A 22,196-nucleotide genomic window follows, 5' to 3' on the forward strand; every position below is an offset into this window, starting at 1 on the left:
GTGTTAAGAAGGACAAGGAAAGAAAAAAAGGGAAAGAATATAGTTATAACTGTATGTTGTATACTTTTGGATTATCTTTGCAAAAATATACATAAGACTGATAATTTGGGTTGCCTCTGAGAAAGAGAATTTGGGTTCTAGTAAGGCATAAGAGTGAGAATTTTTACTTTTCCTTTGTTCCATGTATAGCTTTTTTAGCTATTTAAAAATAAAACCATCCTGAATTAGTATTTATTAAGAAGAGTTTAATATTAAATGTTTAGGAAGCATCCTACTATCATTCTCAAATCTGGCTATTATTGATACTATTCAGAGACTTGAACTTGGAAGTGTTTTATGTTACAAAAAATATAAAACATTCCAGAGAGAAATAAAATGATATATTACTTTTTAAAAATCAGATTTTGAGAAATGTAGAGCATAATCATTTAGTATGGAAAGAGAAACTCTCAGTTGTGATACTGATAGTTTGAGACATAGAACGTTACTATACTATCTTACTTTGGGATTTTCCATCTCTGCTAAAACTCTAAGTGATATGGCCAGGCAAATGGTAGTCATGGTTATCCAAATATTGGAACAAATACCAAAAGAGGGTTCCAGAATTTCCTTCCCAGAAGACTTTGAATAGTGAAGAAGTTAGCTTTCTGTTGACCGGAGGTATGTGTTTCTGAGTTAATAGGATGAGCTAAACATTCAGCTCTGGGATTTCTAGATAAACTAGGCCTGAAAATGAAATAGCATAGTCCCAGTACCATAGAGAGGGAAGAAAGAAAAAAAGGAAGCAAAACCCCCGAAAAGTCTAGTGCAATAAGCTGCATTTCACCAAGCTACACCTAAATTAAGCAAGAAACACCCACACACTGCTGACTTGGCCAAGACAGTGGAAATTGAGTCTGCTTAAAAACAGACTAAGGCACAGAAGCTAACACAAAAGGCAAAAAGCAAGTGCTGGCTAGCAGGTGCAAGAGAAGGAATATTTAGTAAATAGTATTTACTAAATAGCCTTTAGAGGTAGGACTTGGAGGTATCATATCCTTATGATGCTACTTTCATATAGCTCCTGTATAATTGTATGTGTCTATGATTATTCAAAGATAACCGTCAACGGAAGTGGACAGGATTACCAAAGCCGTTCTCTCACTCAAGGGACTACAGGGTCAGTATATTTTTGTATGCTGCCCTATTTCTTTTCTCCTTTATAGCTAAGAAGGAAAGGAAAATGAACCTTGTTACAGATAAAGCTGAGACTTCAAGTTCAATGTAATTGTGGGTGGGGGGCTCTATGTCTGCCTAAATAATTAGGCATGTACACAAACTCACAATTTCCTTATGATATACACACCTCTTTTTAGAAAGATTGAGAAAATAACCCTACACAGAAGAATTAGCCTTTCAGAGAAGGCAAAGGCTAAAAAAAAAAAAAAAAAAGGATGAAATTGATATTTATTTTTATGTATTTCATTATATTCATTCACACCATCTGCATAGGTCATTAATATGACTATACTATATTCATGCAAACTATGCTGCACATGGCCTGAAAGGGAGAGAATAAAGTAGGGGCCAGGAAAACGAAGGGCAGAGTCAAAATGAAACTAGCTGGAAAACAACAAACCTTCTTCCACACTTTGATTTGAGCAAACGTCCATGAGACCAATAAGAAGTCCATACCTGTTTTCAGAACCGCACACTTCTTAGGGAACCGCCAGCCTCATGGAACTGGAACCATAGGAACAGGGGATTCTCTCCAAAATTCCCCAGAAAGTAGCCCTGTTTTCTTTAGCGGTAATACAGAATAGATATCAGGCCACCCTGTAGTTCAGTCACCATGATGACTGCCAACTCTGTTGACCTTTTGCAATTTAAAAGTAAATTCTAAGCTGGGAATGTCCCGGTTATATGTTTTTGAAGATTTCTGCCAAGTGAATCAAATCCAGCAACATCCCGATTTCGACCTAAGGCCTCGATTTGTACACTCTCTAATATATGTCTGGGAATAGAAGCCAGAGAAGAATTTATGTGTAGTATTCTTGGAAGATTTGGAAAGCTGGGGTAGCAGGATTGAGAATGAGTAATGGTAAGTATATCGTAGATCTTATGGGGAGAAACAAAGCATTGGAAAAGAGAGAGGAAGGAAGGCAAAGAAGCTGATTCAAAACAAAACAAAACAAAACCTGTTCCTCTCTTCTTGGAAACAAGTAGCACAGAGCTGGGCCAGAGTTACCGAAAGAAGGACCAGACAACAAAGGCCAAAAGAGAGAGACTTTCATCTCAAGATCACTGTCCTCTACTATGACCAGTTGTCTTCTCCTTACACTAGAAGGCCACCCTTCTTTTTCATGTTCTTTTCCCGAAGGAGTCACACAAACCCTTAAAAACAGCCATTTCCCCAAACATTTTGCCGCAGATAAAGAGGAAAAACATAGATGATGTCATTCTGTATTTTACCTGACTTTCCAGAAGACTGGCATTCTAAAAAAGGTTTACCAGAAAAGTACATGAACATAAATTCAAATGTGGTTAAAGCTTAATTCAGTATGTCCCTTCAAGAGAAAAAAAAAGCAGCTCTGTTCTGAAATGTGAGTAATAACATCCTCTGACTTCTATTGAAATGACACCTGAGATGTAAGAGGAAAATCCCTCCCTTTCAAACTCAGGCTACAACTCAATCTCATCACAAAAATTGAGTAAGAGGAAGGATCTGCTCACCTATTAGAGAAACAGCTTGAGATGCCAGAACAGACTGAACTATGGACTTGGACATCTAGTCTGCAAGGAGAGAGGTCTGAGAAATTCTGATTACCTGGATCTATTTTAGTTGCCTAACCTTCTTGAAATTTTCTACCCAAGCGCCAGTAATGCCAGGGATGGAAAAAGGAAGATACATGATAAAAATGACATGTCTTTGAATTCTTAGTTTTTCTTAAAACCCAAGATTCATAAGCTAAATAAGTTTCACACTGACGTGCATTCTTCTGCATAATATATCTCTTTGGTCTCAATTCAAGTTTTTATTCCAAATCAACAATTAAAATCAACTTCAAGAAAATGTGTCACTTTCATTTTGTGACTCTCCATTCCCCTGGGTGCACATCTATATACCTCAGCACTCAAGATGTTAGAGTAAAGGACTCCTGCTTTGTTTTGTTTTCCTTGGTTTCTATTCAATCACTGTTCAATTAGCGGGCACTATGTATTCTTTCTCTGATGCTCTCCCCAAAATTATCTTCCTCAGTATGTTAAAGGTTTATCTTAAGAATTCAAAATTGATTTCCAAAATCCAATCTTGGCTCTTTATCTAAATATCGAACTAAAACTAGTTACACTCTTATTATACTGTGATCAAAGCAGGAAACACATCTTTGCTGACATACTTCTTCTCAATGATGGTTTTGGTAGTTCTGAATAGAAAATCTTTTATCACATCTAGAAAACCTGCTGGCATCTATGTCCTGGAAAAGAGGCATTGCCTTCCTAGAAGAAAGAATACTGGAACTTGTCTAATGACGACTTTTCATGGCTGATCAGAGAGAATATGTGAAATTAACTGCAAGATAAAGTGTGGACAGAGCACAGAAAGCAAGTCCAGATACCCCGACTGAACAACTCCTTCAGTTGTCTATTCTGCAAATGAGTGTCTAAGCCAGAAGATGTTAGATTCAACTTAGAATGAGATTTTTACACCTTCAGGCTTTCCATAAATGTACTATAATTTTTGAGAAGCCAAACACAAATAACTACATATCATATGATTCTATTTATATGAAAAGTCCAGAAAAAGGAACATTTATAGAAATAAAATTTATAGAGATAAAATAGATGTCTAGGGCTAAGGGTAAGAGCAGGGATGAACTGCAAAGGGACATGAGGAAAATTTGGGAGGAGGCATGGGGTGATGGAAAAGTTCTAAAAATGTGATTGTGGGGGTATTTGGGCAACCCTATAAATTTAATAAAAGTCACTGAATTGTAAGCTTACAGTGGATGAACCTGTGGTATGGAAATTATATCTCAATAAAGCTGCTTGAAGAAAGAGAAAATGCCAGTCTTTAGGAAAAAAAAGATGTTTCAATTAGGCTTTTAATTATCTAAATATCGTGAGAAATTTTTGGCTAATTAGGAATGTTTAAACACAGCAAAATAGGACATTGCTTAAATTAACTGAAAATGATGCCAAGACAAGCATAAAGCACTCTACTTCAGGAAGTGGTTGTTTATATTGATTTTTTACATTTCTTTTCTTCTGTTAATTTACATAGAATGTTCCCCCGCCCCCAGAAAAGTGGATTTGGACTTTATTAATTTATCATCCTGATAATCAATCTCCCAAGAAAGAAGATTAAACTAGTAGCACCTATAAAATATAATGGAATAAATAAGCAAATGAAATCTAAAACTTGGATTATTTCTTTTTCTGAATTTGTTCCTACTGAAAGGCCCGAATGAGAAAAGAAGTCAAAAATGAGGGGGTAATACTGAGAATCATGTGCGTTAGATGCTCAACCAATCCAAGTTTGTCTTCCTGGATCCAGAGAAGGAACATATCCCCAGCTTCCTTTGCATTTTGGATGGAGTCATGTCTGAGAAAATACGGGCAGAAGTGATGTACTGGGCCATCACTTCCAGGCAAGTTAATAAAAACACACTGCATTATATCCAAGCTTACTCTCTTTCTTCCTTATGGCTATGGCTGGAAGTGAAGAACTCCAAGATGGTAGACCAAGGTCATGAAAGAATCCTAGATGCCTGAATTACTTGAAGAGATCTGGCACTGGCACTGAATTTTGCGTGAAGGAGAAGTAAACCTGTCTTCCGTTGAGCCACTGAAATGCTGGGATCGTTTGTTATACTAATTACCCTAATTACCCTAGTTAGTTATTTAATTATCTTAACGGATATAAGATGCCATAAGGCTCAAAGTATATTTCTTCCTTTTATCAACTAGACCTATTCTTTCCCTCCTCCCCATCCTTCCTCTTTCTCTTCCAGGTTCCCTGACCTCAAGACTCCAGTTAATGTTCATTTCTGAGGCAGAGAAACACGTGAGTACAATTCAGCCTGCACTTCCTGAACATCCTTCTTCAAGAATCAGAATGTTTGAATGGGATAAAGTAAAAATAATAGGTTGCAATTTTTCATTCAGAAGAGCCAGAATGTTTCTCAAGCCTTTGGTTAAAATGTTGCATTATCACCAAGAACAATGCTTTGCCCCCACCCTCTGAGGGGGGGGGGAAACCCTACAGTGATAAATTCTGGGAAACAAATGTCAGAGTTGGCAGCCACCTTCTGGGTCATGAACTTTGCTTTTATTTTCTGAAGCTGTCAGTAGTGGAGAAGTGCATTCTGGTTGCTCTACTGCTTTCTGTCCACCCCTGAGGATCATTTCCCCCAAACCACAAATTACCATTTCAATTCATTTTCAAGTTGTTTCCTTATCCAGGTGCCCTTTCCTCCTTTTCTGCATAAAGAGCAAATGCAAGGAAAGAAGAGAGGACCTACCCCAACTCAGAAACCACACCCTGGGCCACACCCGGGCCGTGACCCTCACCCCAGCCCTTCCTCTTGTCAACCCCCATTCCCCCCAACTCCGTAGTCCGAACACAAAATAATTCAAACAAAAAACAGCTCATAAAACAGTAAACAAAATAAAGTCAGTTTTTCTTTTCTTTAAGAACAAAATGAAACTTGAGGGAAAACTTACTGGAGTTACAGTTTATCCTGATACAGTCTAGATGGGGAAAAATAAATGAAAGATGAAATTGCATCCTTCAAGGTAACAGCTGCAGACATCCAAAAACAATCAGTCCACCCTTCCGGGGACAGACACACGCAAGAAATGTGGCCATTTTATATATATATACGGTATGTACAAGTTTAAGGGTGGGTGTATATGTACAGTATATCATTTAGTAAAGTTGGATACATATATATATACACACACACACATATATATATACACATATGTATAGAGATATATACTGGTATACATATATATCCACAATAGACACCAAGTATGCCGCTCCTTTTTTTTTTTTTTTTCAAAAAACCTACTCATTTATATAAAGGATTTCACACCTGAACTTTGAAATATTAATTTTGTTTGACTTGGAAAATTATGCAAAAATTTCCCCACCAAATGCAGGTTATAGTCTATGTCCCCCTATCATGATTTTCTCCAAATTTGTCTTTAAAAGTAGCATCAACACAATTTTTGTATTAGTATTCCAAAGATATATCACCAATCTGACACCCTGTTTATTTTTTTCAAAAAAAAACTGTCCATGAAGTTTCTCAGTGCAGTATTTAACCCTTTCTCTTTTTCTGAAAACAAACTCCCTCCACCCTTTCCTTTGCTCAGGCCCCAGATGCTATAGAAATTTATATAGGCAGACTTGCCATTCTCCCTCGAGATAAGGAAAGGGTTAATACCACCTGGTCATTTCCTGTCATAAAATGGCCACTTGCAAACAGCTAACCGCACAAACACCCATCCCAGATTTTAGAGAGGTGGAGTTGGGTGGTGGGTCAAAGGAGTTGTATGATGTTACCACGATGGACTGGGTTCTCTGCTCTTGTTTCAAAGGCTCCCAGACCAACCCACTCATGAAGCCCATCTTCGTCTTCCTGCCTGAATGCTCAGACTAAATCAAGTGCCTACAGCATTCAAGGAGAAGGCGAGACGGGTTTATGGGGAGGAGGTCTTGGGCACCTTTGACATTCTACATCACTCTGTAATTCTGCATCTTGAGGGAAGAAAATTCTTTTATTTTTTAATTTTTTTTTATTTTTTAATGGGAAAGGGAGGCAAGAAAGGGTGGCTAATTTTCTAGTTCTGATAACCCAACACACTATCCTATGCCAGAGATCTGAGTATCCATCCTTTTATTAACATCTGTTTAGAGTCATGAACACTCAGCACAAAAGGTCTAGAGTAGAGTCAATGATTATTTGCAGGGGATTGGGTAGAATGGTTAAAAAAGATCTCAGATTAGTTGTTACAAATTTGCCCCGTTAAAACTAAATTTGATTTATCATGGTGGGAATTTCAATAAGAATTTGTCTAAAGCTGGATACTAAAAAGTAGAAATAAGACAAGAAAAGGAAAAAAAAAAGTCACAGGAAAAAATTACAGTTAGAAACTGAGCTCTTCTGCCTAAGGCTGACCCAGTAGTTTTGGAGGACTTGTCAAGGATAAGGCCACCATTTGAATTTCCCAAAGTAAAACATTTTAAGGAAGCAAGTGAAAGAGGAACCAGTGGCAAAGGACAGGGCAGCATAAAATTATAGAAATCCAGACAGGAGAAATCTAGAACACCCAATCATTCTGAGGAAGGAGGCGGGACGCTTATTTGTTCCCCAGAAGAACATCTCTTGAAAAAAATCTGGGTTTGGTTTCGTGCGGTTAGGTTTGTCATGTGTCGTCAACCGCAACAGAAAAGTGGGAGCAAACAGCCCTGGAGCAACTGGTACGATCACCAAACAGAGGAGGCCATGCCCCCAGTGAGGACTGGGAAGGGGGGAGGGCAAGGAGGGAGGAAGGGGTGGGGCTTCCGCTACCAGCAGCACCTGCCATCAGCCAAAGCTGGAGAAATGCCCCTTCCTGATGTACTCAGGAGACAGGGGAAACAGGTGAATGGCCATGCTTAAGAGAGAAGGGAAGAGGAAGAGTGGGCCTAAAGCAACACATCTGAGAACCGTCAACGAGAGAGGGCTGTCTTCTTTTGTTTCTATGCTGTTGAGGATTTTATTTTTAGGTTTTATTTTATTTGTTTAAGGTTTTCTTTATTGACTGATCTGAGAGAGAGCACACGTGGAGGGAGAAGGAGAAGCAGGCTTCCTACCGAGCAGGGAGCCCAACGCGGAGCTGGATTCCAGGACTCTGAGATCATGACCTGAGCAGAAGGCAGACGCCTCATGGACTGAGCCACCCAGGCACCCTGAGGATTTTGTTTTTAGAGGAGGACCCAGTCTAGAGAAAGGTACTAGATTCACTCAAATGGTTCCATGAACTGAAAGATGTCTCTGAACCAATGTGAGGACTTGGAGCTTTCCAGAGGGTGGACAACTGATTAAGCCAAGAAGTGACAGATTATTTGGACACTTTACCTGAAGAATAAGTAGATCAAGGGGAAAAAATCCATCCCAGTGCCTTGCTCATAGGCTCAGAGATGGCAGTCTTGATAATGAGGTTGTATTTTTTCATGAAAAGTGAATCCAGGGAATTGGGCTGGGAAAGCAACTTCCTTTAGATCTACCCTGAGTAGCCACCACAGTTCAATCTGTGCCTTACCCTCGGCAAGGTACCCCAGGGGTGTCTGCTTGTCTGTATATGTCTGTTTTTCATCCTGTTTGATTTAGATGTTTTTTTGTTTTATTTTAGTAAATGAGAGATTATTCTTTTCTAGATGAGTAAGCTTTGGGTGGAGAGCATGGAAGAGGCAAAAGTTTCTAGGACTTGTATGTGTTCAACAGTGCACACTGTAAACAGTCATCAGCAAGCCTGCATTGCCAGAGACAGAGCATCTGGAGAATTTGAATGCCATTGTCCAAACTGCATGATACTCCCTATGGGCCTCCGCCATTGAAGAAGGCTTGCTGGCATTCTGCTGAGGATTCCAAAGGCCCATGAGCAGATGCCAATGCCGACTGACTTTTCAGCTGTATGGCTTAATTCAAACCAGGCACTACGGAAAAAAGACTCCCTCTGGGCATGTTTAAAAAGTAAACATCATGAAAGCAGTTAGAAGTCATCAAGACTGCCACATCATTGAGCCACACAGGATTGACCTGTGGAGAAAAGAGATAACCCACGTTGATTCAGCATTTTAGAAACCCGGGTTCTAGTCTCAGCTCCACTATGGACTTTTTATGTTAGCTTTAAAAAGTCCTATATTTCTTTCTTTGTCTCACATATGTAAAAGAAAGCATAAAAACACTTCCCTGGCTTATCTCCCAAGATTACTGGCTGACTGAAATAAGGTTTTTAAATCTTTCAATTTACTATAATCATAAAATGTTATTATTGTATTTTTAATTGTAAGGGATCAAAAGATTTCAAAAACGGGCTGTGTGTTGTAGCACCTTTCTGACACCAGCTCTTACTACACCCAGTTGTCTTCAGAGAGCAAGGCCCTTGGGAAAGCCTAGTCTTCTGGACATTTAGGAGATGGATACATTACATCAGAGAAATACATACTAGGCTTTACATCATGAGCATATATGCATGTCCAATTTGAAATTAACTGTAGTATCATTTGTGCATAGGCTGGAAAGGAGACACAATTGAAATGGTGAACAAAATTATCACCTGAAATTAGTTCTTTTGGAGTAAGTGTGTATGCAAACCCTCCTTAGAGATGTTTTCTTCTCTAACGAAGGCAAGGGAAATACGAACTCATACTGGGAGAAAATATTCACACAGGGGTATATTTTGGCAAGGGAGGGGAAAGAGAACCTTTAAACAAAGCATGAACGTAAAGAGTCTTGTATACATAAGCACAGGGAATTTCAGTTCAGTTTTCCAGGTTAGGTTTGAAAGTAATTTAAATAAATTCAAACCAGTCATTCTGGTGAACCACACGCTTCAGGGAAAAAAAGAAGTCACGATTGCCTCTGAAAAGCGCAGGGCTCTCCAACTCCGTTGTGCCTAAGATATCTCAGCTTTGGAGGAACTAGACTGAGTATATGCTAGAAGGAATCAAGAGGCAAAGGTAGTCTTTTTGAGAGGTATTTCTCCCAGATTTGGGGCAAATAGAAAAAAATGTTTCTAGGAATACACATGGGAATTCTTACTAACTGCATGTGCGTGTACGTGTGTGTGTAAGAGAGAGAATCTGTCCATCGCCTTCCTCATCCCTTTTTATCTTCCTCCACTTGTATCTCCTTCTGAGATCTGAGACCTAACACCATCGGCTTTCTCATTTTAGAAAACAATGTCTAAGAAGGAAAACCTGTTTTCTGTTTAGCGACAGTATACATTTCCCCGGGACGCCAAGGGGCTAATCATGCTTATATATGTGCTTCTCTCTTACTCTGAAGTAGACGTAGAGTTAAAAATTGTCTTCATCTTTTTCTGTGAACTATTTAGGATGTTATGTTCATTTTGTTGTTTATTTGTTTTTATTTAATTTTTAAATTTCTCCTGCTCTTTTTGAGGGAACTAAACGATCAGCTACTGGTTGTTGGTTTTAGGTTATACACACTGTCTGGTTGGTTTGTGGGAGGTGGGGAGGACGGTGCAGGGGAGGGAAGGTGGGAGGGACGGGGGTATGCCAGCCCCTGCAGGCTGTTCAGTACGCTCTGTTCTCAAGGCTGTTTGCTATGCGGGCCGCAGGCTTTGGGCCTTTGAAGGGTTGAATACCATCTTTTGATTTACCATGGCTGATGGTGAGAAGGACTGAAAACTCAAGAACACAAAGATCCAGCAAAAAGAAAAAACAAAACTCGAAATAACCAAACACACACATACACACACCAAAGAAAAACCAACAGACACACTGACAACAGAAATCAAATGAGGTTGGACCAAGAAAAAGGGCAGAGTGTTGTAAAAGCTACAAATTGGAAGAAAAAAAAAGACATAAGTGAAGCCACTGCTCAAAACAGTCCTCTGCGTCCTAGAGATTTTCAGGATCGTAGTGTAGGCATTTTCCAAGTGCGACCAGTCAACCTGACAGCAGGTAAGACTGGTGTGGATTCCAAACTCCACCTTCCCCCTAGGCCAGCTAAGGTTTACTGTGGTCTTGTATCTAGTACAGTTGTCTAATACATGTCTAGTACAGTCTAGTACATGTCTAGTACATGTCTTCCCCGTGACTCTGACAAGCCATTCCACTGGAGTCTTTATAAAGGGGCTCTGTACCCAAACATACACTATATACCCCTCAAAATCCCTGGCTTAGGAAGCTTGGACTCAGCCATACCACTCATCCTATTGACACAGGGCAATGACTTTCTACCAGGTAGAAATGAGGTTGGTTTCTTTCCTTCCAGAAATCAAGAGGTTCCCCATCCTTCAAAGAAGATCAGTTAGAAATCAGTCAAGGTCAGCAGCAGGAGCAAATGTGATGCCACCAGGAGGTATCTATTACAGGTAATTATAGTAGAAGAACAGATCTTCTCCCAAATAAAGCTGCGAATTTGAAATTGTCATAATTTTTCAGCACCAGGGACGGAGGAGCAGGTGAGTGACAGTGCGACATGGCAATCTGGATAAAAGGGGCTGCTAGACGACGGGGAAGGAAGAAGCGGATCATATCAGGAAGCACATTCTCCTTCCCCATGTCAGAGACTCTATAAACTTAGAGATTTATTTCTCCAATAGGACAACAGTAACAATCTGACTCGTCCTCCCCGCTAGGAGAAAGCATAAGGTAATAGCAGTGCCCCCAGAATTCCCCGTTTGTGGAGAAAGAAACAATGCACTTTTCATCCTCCTCACAAAGCTTAGTTCTCTCCAACCCCAATGCCATTTTGCCTCCATTTGATGTCTCATCTCTGCCCTCGGCTTTGACTGTTTTGAGTGGTGACCAAGGAGTCGGACTGAATGGCAATGTGATTGATCAAAAGATGGACCAAAGTAGCGTGTTTTACACAAAGCTAAACGGTTCCAAAAAACCAAGAAAGGAAACTTAAAAAATAAATAATCTAGTAAAAAAAAAAAAAAAAGAACCAAAACCAAAAACAAAATCAAAAACAAAAAACCACCACTGTCAGAAACCAGAAATTGACATCAAAACCTCATGCAGAAACAAGAAGAAGGTGTTTGTTGCCGTTGGGTTTTATCCTTGGTCTATTAAACAAGAGGTGAGCAGCTAACTTTTAAGAAACAAACAAAGAATTCAATCAAACCAATGAAAATCAGAAAAGAAAGGGAAGACAAGCCCAAACAAAGTGGCGGAGGGTACTTCATACGATACCTAAGTTAACCATGAGCTTGACACGCCCCCCATCCAGCTCCAAACGCAGGGTGTCCGCAGAGTCCCTGGAGGTAGTAGCCACCAGCAGCCCATAAGCTCGCTGGGACATGAAGCGGAAGGAGACATCCTCTGCCTCGGTGTGCATGACCATGGGCATGATGATCTTCATGTACATGCTGCCATCGTAGCTCAAGATAGACGCCTCTGCAAAGAAGAATGGAGGAGATTGTCAGGATGAAGGATACCAAAGGTTCCCTTGACTTCCAGGGTGAGGACGGCAGGGTAGAGAGGGCACGGAACTTGTACCCAGGTGATTCATGTTGGATAGACCTCCAGTGCCACCACTTTCAAGCTATGGGACCTTGGGAAGACCACTGAAATTTTGAGGGCCTATTTCCTTGTTTGCCGTTATAAGGCATACAATGGCACAGGTCCCTCACCCACCATCCTCACAGACTTATCAAGTGTGCCAAATGAAATAATGGATGTGAAGATGTTTTGTAAACGTGAAAGTGCTCCCCACAAATAGTAGTGATTTCATTCCATGTGCCATAGACAAAACAAAAAATGCATGAAACAAAACTTAGCTTCCTGAAAGTATTTCATAAAGAACAGGAGGAAAGCAGCAATCTAGAACCACCACAACAAACATTTGTCAGAACTTCTAGAAGATGGAAAGAGCGGCAGCCTGGCCTGCTCCCCACACAGCCCTAAGTGGCCAGGCACTGTATGAGTTTGTTTGAGTCATTCAAAGAGGATCTACAGAAACAGAGCTAGAACCACCAACACAAAAAGATGATACCCCAGTAATTCTGCTTTTATTCAAATAGTGCTTGTCTGAGGAAGGAAGAAACTTGCTTTTGTTTGATGCCTTCTCTAGCCCAATCACTTTGGCCAGGAGCGCCTCCACTCTACCCCATTGTGTTAACTTACTTTGTGTTACAGTGTGGATCTACTATTCTACTTCAAACAGAAAACCAAGGCTCCCGGAGGCAGATGTTAACGTCTCGAAGTCAGACATCCTGGATTTTAAGCCAGTATGTCCAGTACGAAGCCAAGGTCTGTTTATACCACCATGCTGCTCAAAATGTGAATATGTTCAATTGTTCATTTAGCAAATATTTTTAGAGAACAGAGGAAGAGAAAATCACTTAAATGCCTATGACACCAACCTGCCACTGGGCTCAGTATCTGGCCCCGAGTAGGCCCTCATTAAATATTTGCTGTTGCCAAATAGTTACTACCTACCTACATGTACTATGGAGGGTTTAAAAGTGAAACAGAAAAGGTCCTTGCTGGGAAGGGGGATATGGCATGTGCAAGTAACCGTACTAGAATATAAAAATGGTTAAATGAGGGGGTAGGAAAAGAATAAATGAAACAAGATGGGATTGGGAGGGAGACAAATCATAAGAGACTCAATCTCACAAAACAAACTGAGGGTTGCCAGGAGGTGGGGGGTATGTGCTATGGTGAGTGCTGTGAAGTGTGTACACCTGGGGATTCACAGACCTGTACCCGTGGGGCTAATAATACATTATATGTTTATAAAAAAATTTAAAAAATTAAAATAAAATGGTTAAATGACCCAGGAAATATATACATCAGTAAAGCCAGGGGCACTCAGAGGAGAGAGACTGTGGCAAGTGAATAGAGAAGTGGGGGTAGAGTTCGAGATGCTCTTAGTTTGTAATGAAAGAGGTGATGGTATCAGATTCGTCAAGAAAGGGAATATTCAAACAAAAACAAGCTATACAGTTTAACAGAAGCACTAAGCATATTTTGATGAGTACTTATACAACAGTTTTTGAGATTACAATAAAATCAACGGACTTGGGTAGATACTGGGACTAAGTGAATGGTTTTAGATCGAGCGATACCATGAAGGATTCATTTCTGATCGTGCACCAGGCATTCTTTTTGGTGTTGTGCCTATAACAGTGCACAAAAGAGACAAACATTTTCTGCCCTCATGTATGAAAGAAATCAGAATGGGAAGAGACCAGGCCAACCACATGGAAGGTATTCAAGATAGTCTATGTCATCATCATATCACTGTCCTATTTACACAACACACAAAAGGTTATGAAAAGCCAATATAAATACACCGGCTCATTCCTGAGAAGCAACCATCACCTGAGTAATACCCAAGACATGATCATTGCCATACATTACCATCTGCAAACTCTATAAAGATCACAAATAAAGGTGTAACAGTTGCAGACACTATCACAATAAAAGACATATTATGAAAATGTATTCTTAGATGGGAAACATAATCTCAATTTAACACATGCTCCAGATGTGAAAGAAACTATATCCTGGAAGAATAGAGTCAAAGAAGATTAAAAATGAGAGCTAAAATTTATTGAGCACTTCCTGTTTGCCTGGTGCTTTCTAGAACTTTACGTGCATTAAGACATTGGATGCTTACAAGAACACCACAAAGAAGACGTATCAGTATTAGATTTTGTAGGACACCAGGTCACACGCTAACAAGTGGTAGAGTTGGGAGTTGGACACTGACAGGCTGATTCTTGCGGCTATATCCTTAACTATTCTTCCAAATTGTCAGAGGGCTATGCCAGGAGCAAACCCATCTTTTTAAGCGCTGAAAGAATAGCCATAGTGACTCATGGTAGAGTGTGGTGTTCGCGTGTGTGTGGGGGTGTGTGTGTGTGTGACACATACATGTTATTATTTAAAATGATACATTATTTACGAACATTGAAAATTATATGAATATAGATAATACATTTCTAAATATGTTATATTTATATGTTATATAAATATGCATAATGCGTTATGTTGGCATAATTATGAACACTATCATTATTACTATGTACCTTCTACTATACACACCCACACATATGCACACTCCTTTTTTTTTAAATTTTTATTTATTTGACAGACAGAGATCACAAGTAGGCAGAGAAGCAGGCAGAGAGAGAGGGGGAGGCAGGCTCCCTGCTGAGCAGAGAGCCTGATGCAGGGCTCAATCCCAAGACCCTGAGATCATGACCTGAGCTGAAGGCAGAGGCTTTAATCCACTGAGCCACCCAGGTGCCCTTGCACACTCGTTTTTAAAAGAGATTGTTCAGCGAGCCATGAAATGGTTGTTAGGATGTATTCAACTTAAATACAATCCAAAAGTAATGGTCACTTTTATCCCTTCGGATATGTCTAGTGCCAGAGCACATGTATAAATAAATGCATCTTTAGGTCAATATTGGTAGTATCAGAGAATAAGTTTCATATGAGTATGTAGTTAAACAGCTAGTGGTGCAAAAAAGTGTGCATCTCGATGCATACCTTTTTTTTTTTTTTTAAAGATTTTATTTATTCATTTGACAGATAGAGATCACAAGTAGGCAGAGAGGCAGGCAGAGAGAGAGGTAGAAGCAGGCTTCCCGCTGAACAGAGAGGCCGATGCGGGGCTCGATCCCAGGACCCTGAGATCATGACCTGAGCCGAAGGCAGAAGCTTTAACCCACTGAGCCACCCAGGCGCCCCACGATGCATACCTTTGTGAGCATTTCCATGAGTATGTTCTATGATCAGCCTAGTATTTTTTAAGGGGAGTGTGATGAAGCAGAAAATTTAATATAAGAATCAGCTGAAAAAAAATTCATTCCATCATTCCAGAATTCTTATTAATTTGCTTAAAAATTTCAAACATCAGGAGCACCATGAATAGAGTAATACTTTGAGGGAGAAAATGAGTCTGAATAAGGAAAGTTATAGAATCTGAAACCTGTTGGACTACTGAGTCTTGAAAGATCGTATCACAGGATGCCCACATAATGGTACTCACACAGTTCCCCTATTTTGTTCCTCTTTCCTTATTTAATATCTCCTTTCATCTTAAATGAATATTTCCTAGCATACTAATTCCATTCCTTTAATGATTCTTTACTATATTTTTGAGCTACTTTCTTAGTGGTTGCTCTAGGTCTTACAAGATACATCTTATCAAAATATACTTCATATTTATACTCACTCAATTCCTGTAAGATACAGAAACTTTACTTACATAGCTCTCACCCCTTCCTCCTTATTTTGTTATTCTTATCCACATTATGTCTATAAATGTTACAAACTCAACAATACTGTGTTATAAGGATTGCTTTTTTGTGTGATTTTTTTAAATTTAATTTTAATTTTTAATAAACATACAATATATTTTTTCCCCAGGGGTACAGGTCTGTGAATCGCCAGGTTTACATACTTCACAGCACTCACCATAGCAAATACCCTCCCTAATGTCCATAACCCCACCCCCCTTCTCCTAATGATTGCTTTTTTAAAACATATGTCTACTGGGGGCACCTGGGTAACCCAGTTGGTTTAAGCATCCAAGTCCTGATTTCAGCTCAGGTCATGATCTCAGGATCGTGAAGTCCAGTCCAGTCCAGTCTGCTTAAGATTCTCTTTCTCCCTCTTCTCCTCCTACTCTCTCTCTCTCAAAAATAAATGAATTAATTAAATCTTCAAAGAAAAAATTTTAAAAAACATGTCTTGTTAAGAAGAAAAGAGAAGGAGAGCTCAAATATATTTATGGAGTTTTTTTTTTTTAATTAAGCTTATTATTTACCATTTCTGTCTCTCTTCATTTCTTCTTGCAGATTCAAGTTACCATCTGGTGTCATTTCCTTTCTCCAATATAGCTTCATTCATTTGTGGTTTATTGTCAAATATATCATAATTCTATACATTATAGGCCCAACAATACAATTTTATAGATATTGTTTTATGCGATTGTGTTTTAAATCAGCTAAGAAAAAAAGAAAAAGAAATGGGTAATTATGTTGTCTGTTATCATTACCTACATAATTACCTTTACTGGAGCACTTTGTTTTTTCACATAGATTCAAATTACTGTCTGCTGTCACTTCCTTTCAGCATGAAGGATAAAAGCAGTGAGTAGTTCTTACAAGTACTAGGCAGGTATCCTGGCCGTGAACTCTGTTTGAGTTTACCTGGGAATGTCTTTATTTGACCCTGACTTTTAAAAGACAGCACTGTCAGATAGAGGGATCATGGCTGACACTCCTTGTGTTCCAGCACATTGAATGTTGTCTTGCTGCCCCTGGCCTCCACTGTTCTGAAGAGACATCAACTGTTAATCTCACGGCAGCACCGCAGTATGTGACAAGTCATTTTCCTCTTGCTGCTTTCAAGATTTCTTCTTTATCTTTGGCTTCCAACAGTTTTATTTAAATGGGTCTGGATGTGTATCTCTTTGAATTTATCCTACTTAAAGTTCATTCAGCTTCTTTGCTGTGTAGATTCACGTTTTCATTAAATTGGGGGGAATTTCAGTCATTAATTCTTTGAATATTTTTTCTGTCCCCTTCTGTCTCCTTTCTTCCCAGTACTCCTATCTTACCTATGTTAGACACTTACCAGTGCCCCACATTTCTCTGGCACTCTGTTTATTTACCTTTATTCATTTTCTTTCTTCTATTCAGACTATAAATAATCTCTTTTGACCTATCTTCCAGTTTGCCAATTCTTCCGTTGACTCAAATCTATTCTTGAGTCGCTCTAGTGAATTTTTTTGTTTGGATTCCTGCCCTTCTGAACTCTCAATTTATGTATTATGTATATAATATCTCCAAATGGAAATTTTGAAGTTGAAAATAATGTAATATATATACTTTGTATCTCTTTATTAATACTCACTCTTTAATGACTATCTTACTTTCCTTTTCTTTAAGTGTAGTTTTCTTAATCCTTTTAATATATTTAACATAATAGTTTCCATGGAGTCTGTCTGCTAAGTCCAACATCTGGAACCCCTCAAAGGCAATTTCCATTCCCAGCACATATTCCTGCATGGGGATCACACATTCCCATTTCTATGCATGTTTCACAATTTTTTGTTGAAAACTGGACACTTTTGGTAATAGATTGTAGCAAGTCTGGGTACTGCTCCTCACTCCTCCACCTACCACCACCAGAACTAGTTCTTGTTGTCTGTTCATTTGTTTATTTGTTTAATGCTTTGGCTGAATGAATTTCATGATTCACACTTTCCAGGCAGTGTGACAGCTCTAATTCCCTGCTCGGGTATTTCCCCGTTTTTATCTTTTAGTCTGCTTTCCTATGTGTTGTCCCTAGGTCAATATAAGTCAGTTATTTGTTAAACACTATCCTTAAGTCCCTATAGTCAATTTTTATCCTTTCTCTGTTAGATGTGTGTGAATTGGAGACTTCTTTTGCAGTTCAGAGAGTGTAAGATTTTGCCTCATGTTCAGATAGAGACTAGTACTTAGAAATTGCCCCTTCTGCCAAATTAGCTATGTGACTGCACTGTTTTGGCTCTCACATTTTTCTCCTTTCCATCTATAATCTCCCTTTTCCTTTCACTCAGTTAATTTGTTTTAAATTTTTCCTTTGAATTCTTGTAGCACTAAGATTTCTCAAGTTACTCTATACTGCAAATGAGCTACAGAATATAGCTCATGGGAAATTCTTCTGTCCTTTATTTGCCTAGATCAAATTCTTAGAATTTTCTAAGCTACATCACGTCCTTTATTTTTATTTTACTTTATTTCTTCTGCTGTTTTGTATTTGCATTGTCATGTCCCTGACTTTCCTGCTCATACTCAGGTGATTCTGTTCAGAGTTTCTAACTGTTCAGACAAAGGTTCAGGGACTTGACTTCCAGATCCATCTACATTTGAAAGGTTTCATATTGTTAGCTCTACACACTTATTTTTTTGTAGCTTCAGAGATGGTAAAATATGGGAACGAAATAGGGGGGTGGAATGAACTCAGGCAAGATTGTGTGTAACCTTCTTTTAGCTGCCAAGGCTATGTTTCTCATTTCTGAAGCTTTGTTAAGTGCCTGGAGCAGAAGTGACCCCACCTGGTTACAGAGTGTGTCCCAAGGCAATGGAGAGGAATGAATTAGGACTACTGATCCATTTAGCCCTTGTGACTTAGCTTTTTATTCTCAGACCCACTGTCTGTTTCTGTTACATGTGCCCCACCACCACCACTGCCATTTCCACTACTCTTCACTCAAAAGTAGGATGAGATAAGAACATCTACTCAGTCTATTTCTTTTCTCTCTATAAAGGTATTAGGAGAAATTTTCAGTACTTTTATCAGCTAGACAGTACCATACCTAAGGACCAGAGGCAGAGTTGGCAGCCTCATCCTGCTTGACCATTCCTCTTGCCTTTGCTTTCAGATTATTTCTTTCTCCTACTTTTTGAGATCTAGGACACTGAGTTCTACTTCTTTCCTTACTTGAGGCTAATGATTATTTAACTGGCATATTCTTTTTTGTTTAATTTGAAAGAGGGTATTTCTGGCAGGCAACTTTTCCTTACCATCTTCCTACTGATATTTTCATGGCCAACCTTATATAAAAAGTACCATTAAATGATCACTCCCTCATACTCTTCTCTTTTTTTACCTTCAAGACATCCTCTTGCTCATTCATCCATCTATTGACCTTATACACTCCTTAAGTGTGTTTTATTCTGACAAAACCTCCCAAATACACAGATTGCTTCCTCTGCACCCAAACTGGGTTGATCTTAAACAGTGTGCAAATTCATACAGGAATGCCTGCCAGGTTCTAATTTTGTATTTTGCAGCAGCAGGAACAACATAAATCACTAGCTTCAAGCAGACCCAACAGTAGCCAACAGTTCTGGGGAATCAACAAAGTTAATGTAGGGCAAAATCCTCCCTCTTGCGGACAAGGCTGAAAAGAACTAGTCTTTCACATTCTCAAAATGCTGCCAATACATAAGGCATATGGGCTTCTCTTACCCCAAACAAGTAGAGCACTATAAAGCTATGACAAAAATTTTCATACACATTTTTCACTTTAAGAAATGCAGGTATGTACATGTGCATATTTTTTAGTATTAGGGAAAGAGGGAGGAAGGAAGGGTAACAGGGGATACAAAAACTCTGGTGTTTGTTAAAAGATGTATAATTTTTTTAAGAAAATGTTTACTTAGGGGTGCCTGGGTGGCTCAGTGGGTTAAAGCCTCTGCCTTCGGCTCAGGTCATGATCCCAGGGTCCTGGGATCGAGCCCCACATTGTGCTCTCTGCTCATCAGGGAGCCTGCTTCCTCCTCTCTCTGCCTGCTTCTCTGCCTACTTGGGATCTCTGTCTGTCAAATAAACAAATAAAATCTTAAAAAAAAAAGAAATAAAATGTTTATTTAACCAAAGAATTCATTCAGCTTTTCTTAAACAGCAAATTTTTCTACTGAATTCCTAATGTAACTTAATTTATAAAAATTAAACATAACACAATTCATCAGGAAAGATCTAGTCACTGCTTGCAAAAATATTTTCTCATTCATTAAATGATTAATATTTAATATGTGCCAAATACTGTGCTGAAATGGGGGTGGGTGTAATATGGCATCTGTCTTTAATGAGCTTTTATGATAAGTTGGAATTATCAACACAAACACGTAAATTATTATACTAAAGAATGAACAAAGTGCTGCGGGAACTCAACTTAGGTGTCTATGTGTTTGCCTAGAGTTTTTAGGGAGGTGGGGTATAACTTGTTTCAAGAATGAGACAGAATGAACAATAACGTGGGGGATGGGAAGGCCTTCCAGCTGAGGGAACAGCATATGTACAGGGGCAAAGTTCACAAGGGCATAGAATAATATCATAAATTACAACATCTGATAAATGTTTATGGGGAATTCAATGTGTCTAATGTAGAACAAGATTTCTCAACTGGGACAATACTGGCACTTTGAACCAGATAACCGCAGATTGTGGGAGGGGTCTCGTGCACTGTAAGATGTTCAGAAGTAGCCTTGATGGCCACCAAGTGAAGATGCCATTAGCATTCCCTCCAGTCATGACAACCAAAAATGTCTCCAGACATTGGCAACTGCCTCTTGGGAGATAAAAATCAACCCACCTGGGGACCACTATAGTGGTTTTATATGGGCTCAAGCATTTGGATTGAAGTGGTAAAGTTAAAACTAAAGAAATATGTAGAGGGTCCACTATAAGAGACTGAATAATCACAATTAAGAAGTTTTGATATTAGTCAACATAGAAGGGTTTTAGGCAGGAAGGAACATGTTAACTTACTTGTCAGGCTAACTCGGATGGTAGAAGAAAGACAGAATAGTGTGGTGAGAGACAAAATGCAATCTTACCCAATTTTCTTCCAGACAGCTCTATCTTTTCAACATGTTATGAAATTTCAAAACATAATATTGGTAAAGGGCAGTGGTATGTTTCTGAGAATTATACTCTGAGTCCATTCAAGAAAGCCCTATTGTACCCTCCTACACTTCGGGTGGGAATGCAAGCTGGTGCAGTCAATCTGGAAAACAGTATGGAGGTTCCTCAAATAGTTGAAAAGAGAATAACTCTATGACCCAGCAATCGCACTACTGGGTATTTACCCCAAAGAGACAAATGTAGTGATCCGAAGGGGCACATGCACCTGAATATTTATAGCAGCAATGTTCATAGTAGCCAAACTACGGAAAGAGCCTATATGTCCATCAACAGATGAATGGATAAAGAAAATGTTACATATATATATACATATACATATATATATGTATATATATATGTATATATACACATATATACATATATATATATACACACACAAACACACACACATACACACAAAGAAATACTATGCAGCCATCAAAAAACCCACAAGATCCTGCCATTTGCAACAATGTGGATGGAACTAGAGGGTATTTTGCTAAGTGAAATAAGTCAATCAGAGAAAGACAGTATCAAATGATATCTCTGATATGAAGAATTTTAGAGGCAGGGTGGGGGTCATGGGGAGTAGGGAGGACAAAATGAAACAAGATGGGACCAGGGAGGGAGACAAATCACAAGAGACTCTTAATCTCAGGAAACAAACTGAGGGTTGCTTGGGGTGGGCTGGGAGGGATAGGGTGGCTGAGTGATGGACAAGGGGGAGGGTTTGTGCTACGGTGAGTGCTGTGAATTGTGTAAGCCTGATGATTCACAGACCTGTACCCTGAAGTAAATAACACATTATGTGTTAATAAAAGAAAGAAAGAAAGAAACCTCTGTTGTGCGAGCTCTAATTACAATATAGGCTAGCCTCTCTATTCAGAACCTTTGTTCAGTGTGCCGTCACTGTGAGTGTGAAAGCTTGGAGTTAGAACACTGGGGTAAAATCCTAGATCTTCATGTTATCTAACCATGAAACATTTGGGGGCCTCCATTTCCCCACTTATAACATGTAATAATAAAACTGAATCAGTCAGGATGCTAA

General features: G+C 39.1%; 1 protein-coding gene across 45 annotated transcripts in view; it reads right to left on the reverse strand.

Moving 5' to 3' along the window:
• The window catches only part of NRXN3 (neurexin 3), a 1,567,429-nt gene that overhangs the window by 951,641 nt on the left and 593,592 nt on the right, over positions 1 to 22,196 (reverse strand). For 32 of the 45 annotated variants that reach the window (XM_032341525.1, XM_032341517.1, XM_032341524.1 and 29 more), the window contains 2 exons: positions 11,921 to 12,124; positions 5,704 to 5,730 (listed from right to left, as the gene is read on the reverse strand). In XM_032341525.1, coding sequence (XP_032197416.1) covers positions 5,704 to 5,730; positions 11,921 to 12,124 — 231 coding nt within the window. The remainder of the gene's footprint in view (positions 1 to 5,703; positions 5,731 to 11,920; positions 12,125 to 22,196) is intronic. The other 13 variants (XM_032341548.1, XM_032341546.1, XM_032341549.1 and 10 more) reach the window with 1 other exon arrangement.

The sequence above is a fragment of the Mustela erminea genome, chromosome 5 (assembly GCF_009829155.1).
Source record: "Mustela erminea isolate mMusErm1 chromosome 5, mMusErm1.Pri, whole genome shotgun sequence".
Taxonomy (NCBI): domain Eukaryota; kingdom Metazoa; phylum Chordata; class Mammalia; order Carnivora; family Mustelidae; genus Mustela; species Mustela erminea.